General features: G+C 44.5%; 1 protein-coding gene across 2 annotated transcripts in view; it reads left to right on the top strand.

Moving 5' to 3' along the window:
• Positions 1–20,999, top strand: part of DMD (dystrophin) — a 1,614,661-nt gene that overhangs the window by 1,367,029 nt on the left and 226,633 nt on the right. For both annotated transcript variants that reach the window (XM_042974140.1, XM_042974135.1), the window contains one exon: positions 19,467–19,545. In XM_042974140.1, coding sequence (XP_042830074.1) covers positions 19,467–19,545 — 79 coding nt within the window. The remainder of the gene's footprint in view (positions 1–19,466; positions 19,546–20,999) is intronic.

Here is a 20,999-nt window from a genome sequence, read left to right as displayed (position 1 = left end):
ACAAATGAGACAACAAAGAAAGATAAGCTCTCCTCTGGAACACATGAGAAGGGTGCAGAATAAAATACACGTGAATACAGGCAGCTGGAGTCTGAGGGTTGCGGCCAAAGCGCAAACTCCCCTTTGGCTGTGATCGTCCACCCAGGAGCCAGCACCCATGGCGTTGGAGAAAAACCCCGGGGTAGAAAACAGGAAGGCTTGGGGCTTTCGCGGTGGGACGCTGGCTACCCAAGATGAGGTTCAGTTTGCCGAAAACTGTCCAGAGCTGATGACACTGGAATCAGGACTGGGCCGACAAGATGTGACGTAAGCACCAGAGGTATCTGCCACAGACCCCAAAGCGCAACAGGCCGTCAGCAGTGTCCGTCTTTCTTGTGACGGTCGGTGGAAGACCTGTTTATTTTTCTCATCCTCCGTACGCGATAAAACAATAACACAAGACTTCTAAGCAGGACAGGCTTTGTGTCACCGGAGTGGTCAGGAGAATAAGCACAATAAGAATCTATTAAATCAGCCACCAAATGTGAACAATTCTGATACGCCCAGAGCATTTGTATGCTTAACTCATGGGGTCATTGGGAAGGTCAAATGTGAAATAATCATTATAAAGCACTTTGCGCAGTGCCTGGCACAAAGACAACACTCAATAAATGTTCACGTTTATACAGTTATTGTTGATTGTCAGAATTCCTCAGACCCACATCAGCAGGAACATGGAAACATTTTCGTTACATAGAACTTAAAGTCACAGGGACAGTCATTAGAACAGGATCTAAGTTTGGTATTCCGCAAGACAGAAAATGCTAGGTTCTCTGGACACATTGAATCCTTCCTTGGGCAAGTAGTCTGATTTTCCAAAATTAAGCTGCATAATCTGTAAAATGAAAATGAAACTGCACTGATCTTCATAAAAGGCCCAGGAAAATGTTAGGCCGTATATACACAATTTAAATGGAAAAACGTGTTATTTTCCTGCCACACGTAATCAGAAATAAAGAAGCAAGGTCGGTTCTTGCTTCCTTTCTTCCAGCTCCGCAAAGTTCTGAGCTGTCAGCGGGGAAAGGAGCAAAAATTTTCCCCAATTATTTTATGGCCGCCAAGTTGAACTCATACTTATCCAATGAGCCCCCAAATGGAATACCGTTCTGCTTCAACTCTGCTGATGACAGTGATTCAGGGAGTAAATGATAAGATTCCGTCCTTCTAAAGTGCTTTCAGAATTGGATTCTCGTAAGTTTCATTTTGCTATGGGCCAATCACCAAAGAGACTACAACACAGAAAAGTGAAGACGTCATGCTGGAGAGAGGTTGCTGCCTAGAAAAGGAGGAGAGGACCCCCTAATTTCGAGAGATGGATGGAGAAAAAGGCAGTCATGCTGTAACAGAAGGCAACCATGAAATGCAGCAACAAGAGGGGAAAAATAGCTTCGAATAGAAGACCAAGCATCAAGGAGAGATAGGAATAGTCTAAAGCACACACACGCACACACACACACACACACACACACACACACACAAATACGAAAGGGCATTGAAGGGAAAATGCGGTGATTATTATACAGATCAAATGCAAACCGTGACAGTGACGGTGAAAAGCTTAGAAAAGGAAGGAGTGTGAGAAGCAAACTGCATTTCGGCATCTGCACCAAGACAAAGTCGGGGTCCCTAAAAATGTTTAAGCCATTTTCACATCTTTTCACCTCCGTCCATTCCCTACTTCCCCTTCTACTTAGTTCCCTCCTTTTAAAAAAGTCTTTCGAGGGGGTTGAGGAAGAGTAAACAACACAACGACCTTCTGCGCAGTGGCGTTCTCCTAATCCCCTTCCACTGAGGTATCCACCGCGGTTCAGAGCCACCTTCGAGGGTCTCACGGATACCGTTCCCCCCCTTCCTCCGCTCAGATCAATCTGCCGCTGTGCCTGCAGTTGTGTTATCACTGAGGCGTAGCCTGAGAGATCCAGGCCCTATGCCAGCTCTCAGAGTAATATGATTAAGCATCTAAAGAAACTCAAGAAGCCCATGACGTGGTCCTTTTGCAATTAAAATCCCACTCCGAAAGCCTTTTTGGTCTTAGGCATTTGAAAAAAGAGAGAAAGAGCTGCTTCCAGGAATCTTGCTCTGTTCGAAAACCGGTTGAGAGTCCTCTGCTTAACAGTACCTGCCAATAACTAGGCAGTGCGAAAGAGCTGGAAAACCTACGTCGCATCGTGGGGGTGGCCTCGTTCCCCCGCGTGCGTCGCTGCTGCCTCTGACACAACAGGAGAGTCGACCGAGACACCAAGCTCTCCAGCTAGGAGGTGAGGAATATTCCAGTGCTGTGGCTGACTACTCCTGGAGAGTTGACGTAAGGCACCTTCTCCTACACAGAGTAAAACGGGGCACCCCCTAATGCACACGATGGAAAAGCACAGAATTCCCTGGGCCGCAACCCTCATTTTAACAGGGAGCCTATAATACAAATCTCCTAGAAGAATTTTTTTTAAAAAAGGCATACGGGATAACTCTGAGGGTCTGTCCACAGCTAAAACCTTGTTTTCCTTTTTTTGTTACTGAGTTCCGTCTGACAGGTAACATTCTGTAGGTTTAAGATGTGCGACGTATTCATTTGATACATTTATACTGCAGTATGATAGCTGTAGTTGTGTTAGCTCGCATCTCCACCGTATCACATGATGGACATTTGTTACGGTGTTGGGGGCGGTTAAAATCTAGTCTCTCGTCAGGTTGGATGTTTACCATACAGTGTTGTCTGTGATCACTGCACTGTGTCCCCAGGACTTAGGTCTCTACCGGTTGCAGGTATGTCCCCTTAAACACCGTCTTTCCCATCCCCCTACCCCTTTGCGGACTACTCTTTAGACCTGAGAAAGGAGGTGACGCTCCGTTTGCAACGACCTGGACGGATATTGAGGACATCAGGCTAAGTGAGATAAGTCCGAGTGAGAAAAACACATACTAGATGCTATCTCTTACACCTGGAATCGAAAACAACTTGAAGCGAACACCCTTTCCAATGACCAAATCCCAGGTGCTCAGCACTTAGCGGAAATTTCCAAGTGCCTCTTCCTAACGCGGAAGCTCCTTTGAAGATCCAGCTCCAACAACGATCCCCAGCAGCTCCAGTCATTGCGGCTTTTCACAAATGAAGCTTTTCATTTCCACTTCGAGTGGACAAAGGTGGCTTCGAGTTTTCAAAGAAACCTTTCTATTAAAAAAAAAAAAAGTACTGAAATGGGCATACTTCAGTCTTAAATGCACACACATGGAAATATTCTCAAGCCTGAGAGATTGGTTCAAGTCAAATATTTTACCCGTGCACATGTTCCTTCTTCCTAATATTAGCAACAAGGAATGGGAAATAAGAAGGGGTGGGGTGTGCTGGGCAGGAGGACACCCACGTTTGCAGAAAGTGTCATGGGAGGAAACAGAAACGAATGCGCGTCGACGACCTTGTCGCAGCTGCTCTCCGGTATTCCGTATCTACTGTTTCTCTGTGATGAGATTAGAGACAGTCTTCAGAGAATGAATGCAGCCCTTGGTAGAATCATTACACTAGAATGGGTATAACCCTGCCCTCTCCCACCTCTTACGAAGTGGCTTTAGATTTACGAAGGCGGGACGCTTTGTAATTCTTAAACAACCTGTATACCTAGCTCTTAATAGGTATTAACCTGAGTTCATTTATAACAACTTCTAGGCTCAGTGTTCATTTTCTCAAATGTTTCTGTAGTTTCCCCTTTATTGTAGAGTGTATCAGGTTGGACTCTTGGCCGTGGCTGAAAACTGACATGAGTCAAGAAGAAACAAAGGATGATGGGAGCGGCAGTGGTTTTCAGGCAGCCACATGCGGCCGGCGCCTCTGCTATCTCTGAGCGTCTTCAACGTCCCCAGCAGAACAGAGGCCGACCTACTCTCACTTAAGAATTGAGAAACTTTAGAGCCTGACTCTCAGTGGCTCGGATAGAGACGAAGTACCCATCTAGACTAAGAGAATGGAATGCTCTAATTGATGGATTGACTGGTGTTGCAGGTTGAGTCCTCTGGGAAGCAGATGCCAAGCCAGATTTATTGGAGAATAACACCTGCGGGGGGGAAAAAAAAAAAGGACCGGGGTGGGGGGGCGGAGGGGGGAGAGGCAGGATTGGGCAGGTGTAGCCATTAAATGGCAGTGCAGATCATCTGAAGGCTGTGCCAGCCCCATGGGGAGCTGCAGAGCTAAGATTGCCGTTGAAAGGGATCCTGAATTAGGCAGATCTGAGGATAGTCTGTATAGGACTTGAGACCGTTAATTTTCCATCGCCACTAGTTAGAGTGATGGAATGGAACCGAGGTCTTACCGCGCATATCGAGATCATCAGGTATGTATGTGAAATAGAGAGTAAAGGTTAAAATAGGGCGGTGGTTCTCATCCAGAGGCAACTTTTGGCCCTCACACACATGGCAGCGTCTGGCGACGTTTCTGGTGTTTCGCGGCTGGGGAGGTGTCGCTATTGGAATCTAGTGAGTAGAGGTCAGGGATGCTGCTAGACGCCCCCCTAATGCACACGATAGGACAACAAAGCATTACCTGGGCCAAAATGTTAACGATGCCCAAGTTGAGAACCCTGCTCTTTAGATCAGAAGGCTTACCTTACATGCACATCCATAGTCAGAGAGGCCACGGAAACCTTTTCTCTTTGAGAAATTCCTAACGATGACTGTTTTGTTCTTATTTGCATCGATCAGTACTTGTTACTGAGATTCCAACCAACGCGTTTAACTTTCGGACAGAAAAGCTAACTTGAATTAGTGAAACATCCAAATCATGGATTTTTGAAAAATTAGGGGGGTGGTTTTTGAGGTGAGGGGGACAGAGGACCCAAAGTGAGCTCTGCGCTTACAGCAGGGAGCCCAGTGCGGGCCTCAGACTCATGAACTGTGAGATCAGGTGGCTTTCACCTGAGCCAAAGTCAGATGCTCAGCCGACTGAGCCACTCAGGTGCCCTGAAAAATTAGGTTTTTAAGACCAATATCAATTTGGATTAACTTGCATACTACTTATTTATTTTTTATAGTGTGTTTTTTTTTTTTTTTAATTTTAGAGAGAGAGTGCACGCGTGAGCTGGGGAGAGGGGCAGAGGTGGAGAGGGAGAAAAATCTTAAGCAAGCTCAGCCCAGAGCTTGACACGGGGCCTGATCCCAAGACCCTGGGATCAGGAGCTGAGCTGAAATCGAGAGTCGGACACTCAACCGGCTGACCCACCCAGGCCCTCCTTATGTACTCTTTAGTACGTAATGTCCTTAAAGCCTGCTTTGGTGACCAGAAGAGAAGTCATCTGTTTAGCATATAAATGGCCTTATGAAAGTATTATTTTAAAATACTAGTTTCTGATCTGTTTAAATATCCCTGCGCTGCGGATTTGTTGACTCTGAAAGCTTACTCCGAGGTATTCTGTCTTTTGTACACCTTACAAAGTTAGAGGTCAGTGCCAGCTCAGATTGAGATATTAAAAACTCCAAATTAGAGTGAAAGCTGCAGAAATTTACTGCCACACGTCCTCTTATGCAATAACATAGTTTTCTTTCTGGGATTTCTACTGAAAAATAACACACCAAAAGCAAACTTCGAGCACTATACATTTTGAGCCTTGCAGTAGATGCTTTGGCCTCCAGGGAATGTAGCTCCAGAACTGCTCAGAAAATAAAAAGACTGGTTAATGCCTGAAGGGATAAAAAGATCAACTGGCAAAAAAAAAAAAAAAAAAAGTTTTTTCGAAGATGTGAAATGTGTGTTCAATCCTAGATCAAGGACTAGATGTTCAAAGTTCTATGAATGAGGTTTAACATTACTTTAGGAAAAGTCTAGAAGGAAGTTTGTTATCAGTGCAAGAAGATCGTTTTCAAGTAGGACCGGTAATGATACCAGCTCTATACTCGGGTAAAATCCACTAACTTTATCTAAACACAAAACCATTAAATGCTTTATATACAACCATCGATATTCACAAAGCCATGAAAAACCTCTATTGTGACATAGTAAAGAAAAGACAAGAAAACAAACCATTCTGATCAGTATACTTTGAAAGCTCTTTGCAAACAAATGCGAGAGACGCTTAAAAGAAGGGAGGAGAGCCGCGAAGTGTTTGCTTACCAAAATAAAAGAAAAACTCAACCATATAAGCAATACTGTGTGAAATCTGGGGAATCTTTAATCCATTAAGATGATGTCAGTCATGGGATACAAAATGCCTGTTCGAAATAATACTCCTCAGGGGACGCGAGATGCTAAGCTACAAAGACTCTAGGTTGATCTAGGGTGTGTCACCTCCTTTGTGAAGCCTTCCAGATTATTCTAGGCCTCATGGCTTTCCTACTTCTAGAAATTAGGAATGCTTGTATTGGTCAGTAACACAGAGACCAGCACTTAAGAGTTTCTGATTTGTCCTGTGTGCAGTGTTCTTCCCATAAGACACAGGTCCTTGAGAGCAGGAGTGTCCCATGCCCTGTCTTCGCCACCCTCCACAAGATGAACAACTCCGTACAATGTCTATACCAGCACTTGGAAATGCTTGTAGAGTAATTGATTCTTGAGGTCACCGTTCCTGCTCTCCACTCGAGACTTGTTTAGGCTCTGCTAAAAGATAGAAATCACCTAGCTATCCCCAACTGGCCGACTTGTGTATTTATTATAAAAAGACGTAAGTTAGATCTGGAACTTTCCACAGGGGTATGTCTGCCAAATTTACCCCCCCCCCCAACCTCTCTTTTGCTCTGGTCCACGTCTTTTAACCCGGGCAAGTAACAGCTCCCGTCTACTCGGTGCTTACTTTGCAGCCGATGCTGTTACATGTTTTACGTGTTGTCTTTTTCAGTCAAATACGGTATTTCTGCCCAAGCAGAAATCTTGCTAACATCAGGATGAATGATGTGAGGGGCTTTGAGGAGAATTCACGGCCACCCCCTCTGGAACTTTTCCATCGTTCAATCTAGTCTTTGTTCAACAGCGCTCTCGATGGACTGCTTTGGTCTGTCATATCGAACTCTGCCCCGACGCACCGGTGGTCCCTCCCGATTTACACACGTGTCCTTGTCACCTAGGATGAAAGTCTGCAGTCTCCTGGACTCCTCCTTCTCTCTAGGACCCTTACATTTGATCCATCACGATCTACAATACTCTTGTTTTTCTCCCTGGCTGTTGATCCCTCCTCCACTTGTTCCATGGCTCCCTTCATCCTAAAACACCACTCTGACCGTGATATTTTTTGTTTAAAAAATCGAATGTAAAAGATGAAAATGTTACTGGTAAGGATAGGAGAACCTTAAATGAAGTCTACCTAGAAAACAGAAGCATGGCGCTTGGAACACAGTGAAGGCTGCCATTGCTGTTGTTGCTGTTGCTGTTACTGAGTACTTCTGTTCGCAGATTAGGAAACTAAGGTTAGGTGAGATGCTGAAGGTCTCAGAGCCAGTAAGGGGTTCTGACTCAGTCTTACTGACCCGTAGAACTTGGGGCCTTTCCACTCTACCAGCGGCTCCCCAAACAGGCTAGATGTCAGAGTCCCTGGTGGAGCTTTAAAGGAAGGTATGGCTTCTCAAGCCCAGTCCCACGTGGACTAAGTCAGAAAGTCTAGAGAAGGAGCACCTGGGTGGCTCAGTCAGTTAAGTGTCTGACTCTTGATCTCCGCTCAGGTCATGATCTCACACTTTGGTGAGATCGAACCCCGTATTGGGCTTCACGCAGAACCTGCTTGGGACTCTCTCTGTCTCTCTCTCTCTCTGCCCCTCCACCGCTTGGACGCGCGTGCAAGTGTGCACTCGCTCTCCCTCGCTCTCTCAAAATAAATAAACTGTAAAAAATAGAAATTCTAGAGAAGAGTTAAGAATCTCTTTTTTAGAAACTTCTCAGGTAGTGGTGACACACGGTCAAATTGGAGAATGACCGCGGTACATTAAAATCTTTCGCGTGCTATTTCGTGACGCCTGTTTGTAAATATCTAACCCGTAAATGCATTAAGAATAGGCTCCTTGGCTTTTTATTTTTCTTCTCCTTCCCCTCCTAACAAAGTGTCTTACAAGCACTCAGTAAGTATTTGAGTAATTAATTGCTTAATTATTTAATTAAAGTTGCTCTTCAATGCAAATATTCACAGCTGTGGTTACTGGAAGCCTGTTATGAGCAATCATTGATCTTCCCAGGAATGTTTATTAAGCAGCTAGGAGCCAGTCCTGGGGAAGGACGGGCTAAACATCTGGGACCGGGGCTGAGAAGGCTTCCAGAATGAATGTTAGCCACATCCTTGCACAGCCTAGGGCCGCTCTCTTTCCTTGCCCACACTTCATTGACAACTTCAGGGAAAATGCAGAGAACGTATTAATAAAGCTCAAGAGAGTTCAGCCCCTGGTTTCATTTCTTTTAAGTTGACACATGTATCTGGTTTGGGAAACGGGGGAAGTCTTTTTTTTTTTTTTTTTTTTTTTAAAGAAAGAAAAAAAATCCTTTATTCTTGTCATACCACGAACATGGAGTTCACTGTTCTGCGTTAAGATTATAAAGCAAGATCCCCAAATGCGGTGGCTGATTATTCACAGTAGACATATTAAGTCAAGAAGCTTATTTTTTCTCTCTTTGCTAAGGCACAAAGCCTGGGGCTATATGCATTTTTATTACACTTTACTGTGTTGGTTTCACTTGAGGATTAAAAAGAAAGTCAAGGCACAGTGCACATATCCTGATGGATTTTAGGATTTCTTGCTTTAGTGAAAGGAAGAATCTCATAAAGTACTTCAGATTATTGCTCAAGGAAGTATACCTACTTCCGTGATGACCTAGAAATTTGATCTTTTGTTTCTCCTATAAAAGATCACCTTGTATTTTCGAGGGTTTTTTTTTTCCCCTGTAGTTTTCTGCACCGTGTAAAGCCACATTAAAAGAAGAAAGAAAAAGAAAGAAAGAAAGAGCAAGCTTTAGTTTAGATTTCAAGTGCAAATGTCTCCACTAGTTCGGGGGAAGTGTTAGGACTGTTCAAGGAGATTATAAACCACCTCTGGGGTTGGGGTGAGGTGTGGTGAAGGAGGAGGGAGGCAGGGGGAGAGAGGAAGAGAGGGCTGAGCCTGGAGAGTGTAAAGAAGGCCGGGCAGTGACACGAGACACTACAGGGAGTGAGGACACGGCCAGTTTACCTCCAGTTCTGACCAATCCCCACCAAGACACGATAGAGGGCCGTTGCGCTATCCTCTGGCCTTCGTTAAGAAACCTAAAGTGTACTTCTTCATTTAACTCGTGCCCTGTCTTCTGATATGCAAAGGACAGAGAAGGACTGAACTCTGTAGAATTTGCAAGTGCAGTGGATGAGACCTTCCGGTTTATTGGTTTGTAGCGAAAGACGTGATCCTGTTTTGGCAACCCTGCCTCAGTGAGAGCAGAGAATGGCGCTTTTCAGTGGCCGGGAGGAGAGCCGGGCGCCACCAACGGGGGCTCCTGGCACCCAAGGTTCTTGGATCCGAGGTCGAATGAACCGTGAAGGGAGTGGAGGTCGGGAAGCTTTGGAAATGCTGTGGGTAGCTTGGGATTTAAGGAATGTGGATTTCCTTGGGTAACGATTGTTGTGCGCATATTTGAGCAAATCCTCCTTCCGGGCCATTGTTATAAAGGCGACTAGTAGAACACACTGAAAACCTGCAGGTGTATCATTGCCCAAAATAGAAGGGTTTCGCCATGAAACAAAAATAGGTGGAGTTACTGGCGTTGGATCTTTTTCTTTTCATTTATTCTCCTGATTTCGTATTTTCGGATGATTTGCTCACAGCTATATACGTTGGATCTTTTTTTTTTTCAGGCGGTACCGGGTCTGATATAGTCCCTTGATAATTATTTCAAATTGCCACTTCTGGTCCTTGGGAACACTCCCGTGTTCTAATACCAGCCGGGATAATTATGTAATTACCATGTGAGCATTATGCTACTTAGGGCCCAAAATGCCCCCAGAAGGGAATGCTACACAGCGGCCTCGGGAAATTTCTGTGAGAATGGTATCTTCCAAATGCGGGATAAATACAAGCTCAAGAGGGGCGCCTGGGTGGCTCAGTCGGTTAAGCGTCCGACTTCAGCTCAGGTCACAATCTCGCGGTCCGCGAGTTCGAGCCCCGCGAGTTCGAGCCCCGCGAGTTCGAGCCCCGCGAGTTCGAGCCCCGCGTCGGGCTCTGGGCTGATGGCTCGGAGCCTGGAGCCTGCTTCCGATTCTGTGTCTCCCTCTCTCTCTGCCCCTCCCCCGTTCGTGCTGTGTCTCTCTCTCTGTCTCAAAAATAAATAAACGTTAAAAAAATTTTTTAAATAAAAAAAAAATACAAGCTCAAGAATAAATAGCTGGGACTGAGAGGTAAATGATTTAATGTAAGTAAGGGTGTTGCAAGGTGCGAGCCACTTGACTTTAGTTCCTGCTGCAAATCATGTCTCTCTGCCCCTCCCCCGTTCATGCTGTGTCTCTCTCTGTCTCAAAAATAAATAAACGTTAAAAAAAATTTTAAATAAAAAAAAATACAAGCTCAAGAATAAATAGCTGGGACTGAGAGGTAAATGATTTAATGTAAGTAAGGGTGTTGCAAGGTGCGAGCCACTTGACTTTAGTTCCTGCTGCAAATCATGAGATACATTAGGAAAGCTTTTAAAAGGGAAACCTATTTTTTGAGATAAAATCTGCATCAAGTTACATCAGCCAAGCAGAGTCATTCAACTTTTATCTCCTTGAGACCAAAGGAAAAAAAAAAAAAAAAAAAAAAAAAGAAATGCTTCCTATGATCTCTTCCCTTCCCATCACGTTTTTTCGTAACAGTCTATAGATACAACCAAAACTAGAGATTTTGACAAATGAAGCAGGATAGGAGGTTGATTGCTGCTTTTCTGAATTAAACTTAATGATACCCTGAAGGTACTTGGGTCTGTGAAGTCAACTTAATGTTGATATAACCTGACTCCATTATCACAGAATGAATCGTTGGCACAAGTCTGAAAATCAGTAGACACCCTTCCAAGGTGCATTTGAGAAATCAGGGAGGTGAAAGCTGAAGGCTTAACAATGGACAAAGGGCTTGGTGTTTGTCCTCCCGTGCTCCCCAGCGGATGGAGATGTTCATCGGAATTAGGGGGAATGATGTTCCTGGAGAAGCGATTGGCTATGCAGGAGAAGAAAAATAATTTTCCCTCTATCCTTCTAGGTTCTTGGTGGAGACCTCGGGTAATAAAAGATAGATTAACAGGAGAAAAGCAAGCAGGAGTTAAATAACATGTATGCCTGGGAGAGACCCAGGAAAACTGAGTAACTCATCGAAATGGCTCAAGCCACCGCCTTAAATACCACTTTCCGCTGAGGACAAAAGAAAGATGTTGGGGCGTTGGGGGGGGGGGGTGCGGTTATGGGAGTTTGCCAGGAACAGCACAGTAAACAAGAGTAAGGTTCCTAGGCAGATTTAAGTTTTGCTTTCTCCGTTGATAAGGGTTTCTAGAGATTTAGTCATACTTCTCTTCCTGGTACAGAGCAGGAGGCACGCTTAGAATGCAGATTTCTCTTAGAAATGTAAATGTCTCCTACAAAAGGTAACTTCTACTGGTGTCTAAGCTTCCACGGTACCTACTGTTTCTTAAAAATAATGAATTTAGGGGCGCCTGGGTGGCTCAGTCCATTAAGCATCAGACTTTAGCTCAGGTCATGATCTTGCGGTTTTAATGAGTTCGAGTCTCACATTGGGCTCTCTGTTCTCAGCAAGAAACCTGCTTCACATCCTCTGTGTCCCTCTCTCTGCCCTTCCCCTGCTCTCTCTCTCTGTCACTCTCTCTCTCTGAAAAATAAATAAACATTACAAAAAATAATAATGAGTTTAAATAATCCGTAGGCATATTTGGGAGCGGCAAATTGTGTCACCCGTCAGCTGGCTCGAGGCTAGGCTTCCAGTGACATAATGCCTCACCTGTCTGGCACAGGTACACCTACATCCTTTTAGGCTCTGTTTGGGAGTCTCTGTGCTTTGCTGGTAGGTTGTATAGAACACATTTGGGAAGGGCTGGCGGGAGGTGGAGAGTTGAGTGGAGGAGAAAACAAAGGGAAAGCAGAGAATAAGCAAAGGAGTCAAAGATTTAGAAAGAAAAGGTGCACCTGTCTGGCTCAGTAGGTTGATATCAGCTCAAGTCATGATCCCAGGGTCGTGGGATCAAGCCCCGAGTCAGGCTCTGTGCTGAGTGTAGAGCCTGCTTAAGATTCTCTCTCTCTCTCTCTCTCTCTCTCTCTCTCTCTCTCTCTCTCTCTCTCCCTCTTCCTGTCCCTGTCCCTCCCCCTCCCCAATTTGTGTACGTGAATGCTCTCAAACTAAAATTTTTTTAGAAAGAGAGATTAAGAAAGAAAGGGATCAACACAAAAATATAAAATAGAAGGGGGAGGAAAGCTCTCAGAGAGGAACATGAAGGGAGGTAGATTCGTGATGGTCTCGGATGGCACACATTAGCATCCATGCTGCAAGTCACACAAAATCAACTAATAATTATGCTCGTACTCAGAGTGAGCCTTCGGTCAGCATAGGTTGCTTTCCTATGATCTCTTCGGAAGTCAAATGCTAGAAACTCTTTTTAACTCCTAAGTGTCTCAGTGTCAAGAAAACACATAAAGAGATTCAAGGGAAAGAGAACTCAGCCGCTGAGCTGTACCCATCACAAGCTCTCATTCCAAACGTTGTCTGAGACCATTTGTTTCAGTCACAACTCAAAACGAATCAGAATCCGAACAATGGATTTTAACTGAAAAGGATTATAGTTAGTTGAAAGGATTTTAATGGACACTGTAGTAAATCTCAAGAGAGCTTCCAGGATAATGTTTGGGCATATATTTATGAGTATCACAAGTCAGGATTTGGAAGTAAGATGAGTTAGGAAGGCCTCCCCAACACAGACACACGCATGCAGAAAACTGTACACACTACAAAATTTCAGTACGAAAACTCACGAACAGACTGTAGAGAGTCATTTGCGTGCATGTGCATGGTTTATTCACGATCATCACAGCACCAGGAGAGGGTTGTGGGGTTTTTTATGGGCTCATTAGTGTAGGTGTGAAGTCTGGTTCTTGCATGCCTATGGATATTTATCAAAGGTCTAGACAAACTGAGAGCCAGAAAATCAAAACCTACACGCCGAGTTACATCGTTTCCCCAGACTGGAGTAAACATGATTTATGCATATAGTGCCGGCAAGCGCGCTTGGACACTAGAAAGAAATCACATTGTTTAGCAATGTATTGCCACATCAGGGGGGACCCCTTGGCTCTCCTGAAACGTCCAGTGCAGACGAAAACGTGAAAGTAATTAACAGGTCAAAAGAAAAAGTGGAAGCCCTTGAGAATTGAAAATCAAGCTTAGTAACATTTGCATGGAGATACATTTACTTGAAATCATTTCTGGGAGCCCCGGTGCTCTCTCTCCTTTTCCCTTCTTTTTGACTTATTTAAAGCAACTTTGGACGAAAATGAAATGACGATATCCTTCAGAACGCACAGAAGCATGGACTGAGCTTTGGGAAATAGTCACAGCTGGGAAGAGAATGTGTGATCGTTAATCTAGTTGAATGACTTGGTGTTCATTCATCAGCCCCAAAATGCTGCTCTCCAGTCTACGATACTCATACTTACTACTAGGTATATAGTACCTAACAGATAACAGGAACTCAAGGAGTATTTCCACTCATCACATTGGTCAGATCTTTGTTGACCATCTCCTAGGTATTAGGCCCTGGACTAAACTACGAATAAGATAATCAACATCTCTGTCTTCACGGGCAAGTAGCTTACATTCTTGTATCTTGTGAATGAATGAAGAAACGTTTCTTGGCACGAAAGAAGGGAGGTCTCTGCAAACAGTACGCTGCCTGTAGAACTCATCTGAGATGAGAAAGCAAAGGCAAATAACAAGAGTCCTCAGAGCTCTCGAATATGATCCTTGAAAAATGAGAGTAAAACAAATAGGCAGGAGATTGGGGCTCTTGGTCCATCTTGCAAATTATTTTAAAATGTTTGGGCCCAGTATTGTAGGCCCAGTAAATCTAAATGGTTTTCTTCTTTTCTTTTTTATACTTTGATCATCAAGAAGGAAGGAAAGAGGGGCGCCCGCATGGCTCGGTCGTGTATGTGTCTGACTCTTGATTTTGGCTTAGGTCATCATCTTACGGTTCGTGGGATCAAGCCCACGTCAGGCTCCGCACTGACAGCGTGGAGCTTGCTTGGGATTCTCTCTCTCCCTCTCTCTCTCTGCCCCTCCCCCGTTCGTGCACGCTCTCTCTCTCTCAAACAAACTTTTGAAAAAAAGAAGAAGGAGGGAAAAAAAGAAGGAAGGGGGGGGGGGGTCTTTCCAAAAATCGTACTGGAAATCTCACGATAGAGAATTCTTCATGCAAAATGGAGTTGTTAGGGTGACAATTCTCGAATAATCTGTACATTAATTCATTCAACTAATAATTAGAGTACCTGCTATATGCCAGGTACTGTGCTAGCCACCGGGGATATAGTAGGAACAGAAAGATGTGTCCCTGTCCTCACAGAGCATATGAAAAAAAAAAGACCTTTTTTTAAATTTTCTCCGACATGATTTTACTGAGGAATACTGCAAATTAGATTATGAGTACTTAAGGAGCAGATGGCAGTTTTTTGCCCATCTGGGATACTTCTAATGAATAGACTCTTGTGTATCAATAGGTAAGGATTCTTCCAGTTCTAAGCTTTCCTGATCTATTATCTAATAGTAGATACAGGATCTTCCCGGAAGACGTTACGCTTGTGTTTCTTTTCATAAAAGGAAACAGAGGTATTGCCTATTAATTCAGAAGAAATTGGGTTCTTTCTATCTCCTTAAATAATTCTAATTAAATTCCTCTGGCTCTAGGTCCTGCCTTGCTCACCTTCTAATGTATTCTCACTTGCCATTCCTTCCTTTAGTGATGGAGACAAATTGTTCTTCTTCACCTGGCTCTACGTGACCTCTCCAGCAAAACTCTCACTGTTAGGTCCAATGCATCCTGTTCCAGAGGAATTCCTACCGCCGTATACGGTTCCTTCCCTTTGGAATTGCCATAGTCCCATCAGCAATATCCTCACTCTCCTAGCCTTCCACCCTGGAAATACACACGTTCTGTTTGCCTCTTCAGAAATTAAGCTCCAACTCCAAAAATTAACCAGTTCTTCCTTCTTTCCGAATACCTCCTTATCTGCCTTCCCTCCCATTCAGGGCCACACGGTCTTCATTCCAACGCATGTCACCCCACACCTAGGTGATTGCAACCTGCCCAAACCTGAGCTGCTTTCTCAAATCATGAGTCAGTGCACAGAAACCTTCCCTGGTTCCCTTGGCCTTGCCGGGGAAATCCTGAGCCGCCGAGTCTGGAGAGCCTTGGTTTGCATCTCTGCTTCCAAGATAGGTAGCTCACTGTACCTTACCACCCTCTCCAACAGCTGTGTTCTGCCCCAGGCCTTTCCTCGGCTAATCCCTCCTCCTCACCTCCAAGCCTTTATGCTTCCAAAGATCAGAGACTACAGCATTTTCTCCTTGTGTGTCTCCTTCAGTATTAGCAAATACTTGTCACATGATCAGGGAATTCACCGAGTAAAGAATGAATTGTGTGTCGCCAGCGTGGCTCATTCAGATCAGTGTCCGACTCTTGGTTTCTGCTCAGATCGTGATCTCATGAGTCACGGGTTCAAGCCCCACGTCGGGCTCTGCGCTGACAGCGTGGAGCCTCCTTGGGAATCTCTCTCTCTCTCCCTCTGTCTCTGTCCCTTCCCTGCTCACTCTTTCTGTCTCTGTCTCTCTCTCTCTCAAAATCAATAAATAAACATTTAAAAAAATGAATTGGGCCAGAACGCAGGATTGTAGTGTATAATTTGTGGTGTTTGCTTCCTACCTGTATATAGTACTTGATATAGCTTAAAAACTCGGCCAGTTAGAAAGGTCTCATGCATGGAGGTTATTGTTTCAAAAGTTTATCAACTTTCATTTCCTTGCCTAATTGCTCACAGAATAAAGTGCCTTTGTTCTTAGGTAGCTACAGTGTGCCTTCAAGTTTTTTCTCTGTCTTAAACTGATGTCTTTGTTTATTCAATTGTGCATTCAATCCATGCAATACCTTTCTCCAAGGATAATTTGTGAAAAGAAATATTTTACGCTTAATTCTTTAGTTATTTTAAGACTGTTTCCTGAAGTGTTCATTTCATTACATGACACATTTTTAATTTCAGTCTCTCTCATGCATTTTCTTAACTTTGAGTTATAGGGAAGGGAATTCACTTCTGTCTCCTTTTAATTTCTTGACAATATCGGGTATACCCTGGAAATTACCTGTGGAGTTCACCTTATAGAGGAAGAAAGCAACCTTCGAGATGAGGGGCCTCTAATGGACTCAGATGCTGCCTCCCCCTGGTCGCTATGAATCTGCTAACATTACCACCAGGGGACAGGGTCTGTGACACGGTCATGCTCCTTTACCACATGCTCCCCATGGGATTTCTTTCTCGGGACGTGAAAAGATCGCTGGTCACTGTCCACTCCCATGTGGCCTCCTCATCCACTCTTCCCCACCCCCGAACTTTCACAGCCATCTCTTGGTTACTTTGTTCATGAGATGACCCGTTCTGCATTTAGAAATAATGATGTCCTTCTAAACATGCCTTTGCGCGTGTTCTCCGTAATCTTATGGCATCACATTCTTCATGACCAGGAACTGACCTTGCTTTGGGTCATAAAAGATACCAGTGACTAAACTTTCATAGATATGGACACTAGATCTCTTCTGCAGTCGGTAAATTGAAAGGCCAGCTGCGTATCGAATATGTCTAAAATGCTTTTCGTTTGACTTTGATCTCTAAAATAGCAGTTAAAGAGCAAGAGTCAGACTGAATGAGTTTGAATCTTGGCTCTGCCAATTTACTAACTATTTAAACGTAGGCAAGTTGTGTTGTTGTTGTTTTTTAACCTCTCGTGCTTCAGCTTCTACATCATTCAAGCAGGAAGATATATTACTTCTTTTTTTAATGTTTATTTTTGAGCGAGAGAGAGAGGGAGAGAGGGAGCGCAGAGGAGGGGCAGAGAAAGAGGGAGGCAAAGAATCCCAAGTAGGCTCTGCACTGTCAGCCCAGAGCCCGACGCAGGGCTCGAATCCATGAACCATGAGATCGTGACCTGAGCCGAAGTCGAGAGTTGGACACCTAACCGACCGAGTTCCCCAAGCGCCCCCAGATAATATTACTTCCACCGAGTTACTGTGAAAATTAAGTAAGTTAATTCCTCTTGTCATGAACAGAATACTTAATAAATATCAGCCATTTCTGTGATGTATGTATTGCCTTGCCCACGATAACCTATCCTTTCCATGTACGAATCATAACAGCAACGATAACAATAGCTGTTAACATTTATTGAGCAATCACCATGTGGAAGAAACGAGGCCCACCGTTGCCCGTGTCTTAGCTACTTCCCACGAAAAGTTCTGCGAGGTGGGTCATGTTGTCCCATTTTACCCACAAGGAAAGTTAACAGTGGAATAACATACCCAGGGACGTGCAGCTTGCAGGCGGTGTTAGTTCACGTTCCTGTTTCTTCTCCCATATCTGTCTTTCTGGGCGTCTCTCTGTCACACGTACACATTGGTTTGGTCAACTAGTCATTAAGCACTTGTGACCCACTTACCGTGTGCAGGGTTCAGTGCGCCCTGCGGGAGGGTGGGGAGGGGAGGCGGGACAAGCAAGGGATGGTCCCGGCTATCGGGGATTTCACGTGGCATCGCAGGAGATAAGTCCTGTCCCTGCAACTACAACGGACAGTATGACAGAAATGCTCCAAGGAGAGACTGTGAGCCTCGAGGATGCCGAGGAAGCGATCCCTTCCAACCCGGGGGATTGGAAAATAGACATAGAAACATAGAAAAGACTGGAACTGGAGGCGAAGGGGGAGAAGAACGCTGCAGAGAGGAGCAGCAACCAAAACAAGTCACGCGGGTGTTAAATTGGATGGAACATTGCAGGACAGGCCAGCTGAGCGTGGCGGACGGTGCGGGGCCGTAGGGCCGGGAAGGGAGGTTTGAGATGCGCCTCACGCTTGTGCGTGCGTCACAGTGAAGCACATCCTGCGCGTTTGGGAACCTCCACATGCTTTTCCAAATATTTGTTCCAAGCAAAGATGTGCAAGGCTAGGAGAAAGTGAAAACAGAAGGTTGTTCTGAATCTATGTTAGGCCCTTGACTGATATTGCGAGATTGGCCGGCTTTAGACCAGACTCCCTTAGCCGCTTTTCTGATCTTGTCTAATATCTGTTTTATTCCTTGGGCATTAGCTACACCATAGGAGTAAACCCACTGGAGCTTTGCTGGCTCTGGGCAAGAGCTGACCAACCCCTTGTCGACCACGGGCTGTTCAGAACCAAATTAAGATCCAGATTTGTGAAGCTCGCGTGCCTGGGGCCACCCCTGATGCCTGGTCCACAGAATGCCAGATGACAAAAGCAAAGCATTTCACCCGTCACATTCTTCCTTCCCTGCACCCCCCCCCCCCCAGAATGGAATTCACTAAGCCATCAGGACACCATCAGTATATTCTAGAAAAACCTGATAGGAAAAAAAACACAAAAGAATGGAAATGTTTATCTCCTGCCACCTGAAGATCTACTTCGCAGTAATTTTCAAGTCTACTAAAAACTGAAATCTGAAAATGTCTTTGATCTCCTTATCTCCTCTGTAATTATGCTATATTTAAGCCTTGCCTCTACTTTGATGCTTAAGTGTTAATCAGCTGTTGGTTACTCGTTAATTCTCAATGATCCATTAACTACCAATAGGATTCCCAAAAACATTAGTCAAAAACAATAGACTAAGACAAAATAAATGCCATTCCTGGGGTCCTTCACTTATCTAGTATACGGGGGAATGACAACCTCCCTAACCTTTGCACGAAAGATTTAGAGGTGGCATTTTTGACGCTCGTTGGAGCAGTAGTTCGTTTGTGTCTGCCAATGAGCAGAGTGTGAAAAAAATCTCATTTTCACGTTACCAAGAAAGCACATCTTTTTTTCGTTCGGCCCTGGTTTGATGAAAAGGGCTCTCGGAGGCCGTACGGTAAAACCGGGACTCTGGGGGGCGCCTGGGCGGCTCAGTCGGTTCAGCGTCCCACTCCTGATTTCGGCTCAGGTCATGATCTCACGGTTGTGAGATCAAGCCCCGCTCTGACTGCGTGGAGGCTGCTTGGGATCCTCTCTCTCCCTGTCTCTGCCCCTCCCCGCCTCGTGCACACGCGCGCGCTCTCTCTGAAAATAAACAAACGTTTAAAAATCTATTTTAAAAATGGGGTTATGCATTGCTGCTTTAGTCGCCCAGCTTTCGAGGCTCAAAAGATCTGACCAAAGAGGACACATCGTTTTCATTGCTCCTCATTATATCTGATGAGAGGACATCATTTCTCTCCTCTTCCCCCCAGGTGGCCGTTGAGGACCGCATCAGGCAGCTGCACGAAGCCCACCGGGACTTTGGCCCCGCGTCCCAGCACTTCCTTTCCAGTAAGTCGCTGTCACCTTTCATCGTGTAATGTCTTCCTTGCGTCTTGGTAGCAAAGAATGAAGAGCTAAATTACCATCGTCTCTGCCAAGCGCACTGGAGGCATAAATCATCCTGAAATACACCTCGGTGGGAAAATTCAGAGGGTTAGGAGAGGAGGACCGATTAGATCATTTTGCCCAGGCTTCAGCTAACGCATAATTGTTTCCTGCAGTGTGTGCTCAAGTGCTAACTTTGGTAATATTTTTGAGTCTTTAGTTCTCCTTATAGCAGTTCACTTCATAAGCTGGTAATTACGATGCTATATAATTATGATAGGATAATTCAATATGTGTTACTAGGAATCTATAATTCTTTAGCTCTACATAATTCATTAAATACTTCCTGCCTCAAAGTCAGAAGCGCTGCCTATCACGTTTCCTTTCCCTAACCAGTCTTACTGCTCATTTATCCTTGACCTCTATTCATTCTTCTTATTTTAGTTTTCCTATTTTGTATCCATTGTGTCTGTATCATTAATCATACTATTCATATGTAGTATTGATAAATATTGTACGTTTTACAACATACTAAGAGGAACAGCCTTAGTTAACTGAGGGTTTAATATTGGAACATCCTATTAATATAACTTTACCTATTACGTTGCCAACCTCCCGTTTTCCTCTGATTCACGTTATTAATTTCTCCCACTCTTTCTTTGATTACAAAAATGTGTGTTTTGAGGGTTTTTTTTTTTCTATTTCAAAACCCGTATTTCTACCACATGGAGTTAAGATCTGTTAACACTTTGACATATTTCTTGTTCATACATGAGGATGTATGAGGGCTTAATCATCACTTTAAGGCAATTACTTTCTGCCTGGCAATGTTACGAATATGAACTAATTTAATCCTCGTGCCAGCCCGTAAGGTAGATGCCATGATTCCACCCATTTTAAAGATGGGGAAGTTGGGGGCGCCTGGGTGGCGCAGTCGGTTAAGTGTCCGACTTCAGCCAGGTCACGATCTTGCGGTCCGCGAGTTCGAGCCCCGCGTCGGGCTCTGGGCTGATGGCTCGGAGCCTGGAGCCTGTTTCCGATTCTGTGTCTCCCTCTCTCTGCCCCTCCCCCGTTCATGCTCTGTCTCTCTCTGTCCCAAAAATAAATAAAAAACGTTGAAAAAAAATAAAAAATAAAAAAAATAAAGATGGGGAAGTTGAGGCACACAGTCCCACCAAGACTGACAGAGCCAGGATTCAAAAGCCAGTGGGCTCCAAAGTCTGATGAATCACCATACTGGACTGTCATTTACTTAATTTATGTATTTTACAGACAGGAAGTAATTCTGTGTGACCTCCCTTCATCTTGTGTTGCCTTCTTTTATTGCCACGTTCTGGTCCTTTCCTTTCCTTTCCGTTTCATTTTCCATAGGTTCGGAAAAAGATCTTTGCTCACGTTTTCAAGTATGTGAGCGGATG

This window comes from Panthera tigris, chromosome X (assembly GCF_018350195.1).
Source record: "Panthera tigris isolate Pti1 chromosome X, P.tigris_Pti1_mat1.1, whole genome shotgun sequence".
NCBI classification, from domain to species: Eukaryota; Metazoa; Chordata; class Mammalia; order Carnivora; family Felidae; genus Panthera; species Panthera tigris.
This window is presented reverse-complemented; position numbering and strand designations above follow the sequence as displayed.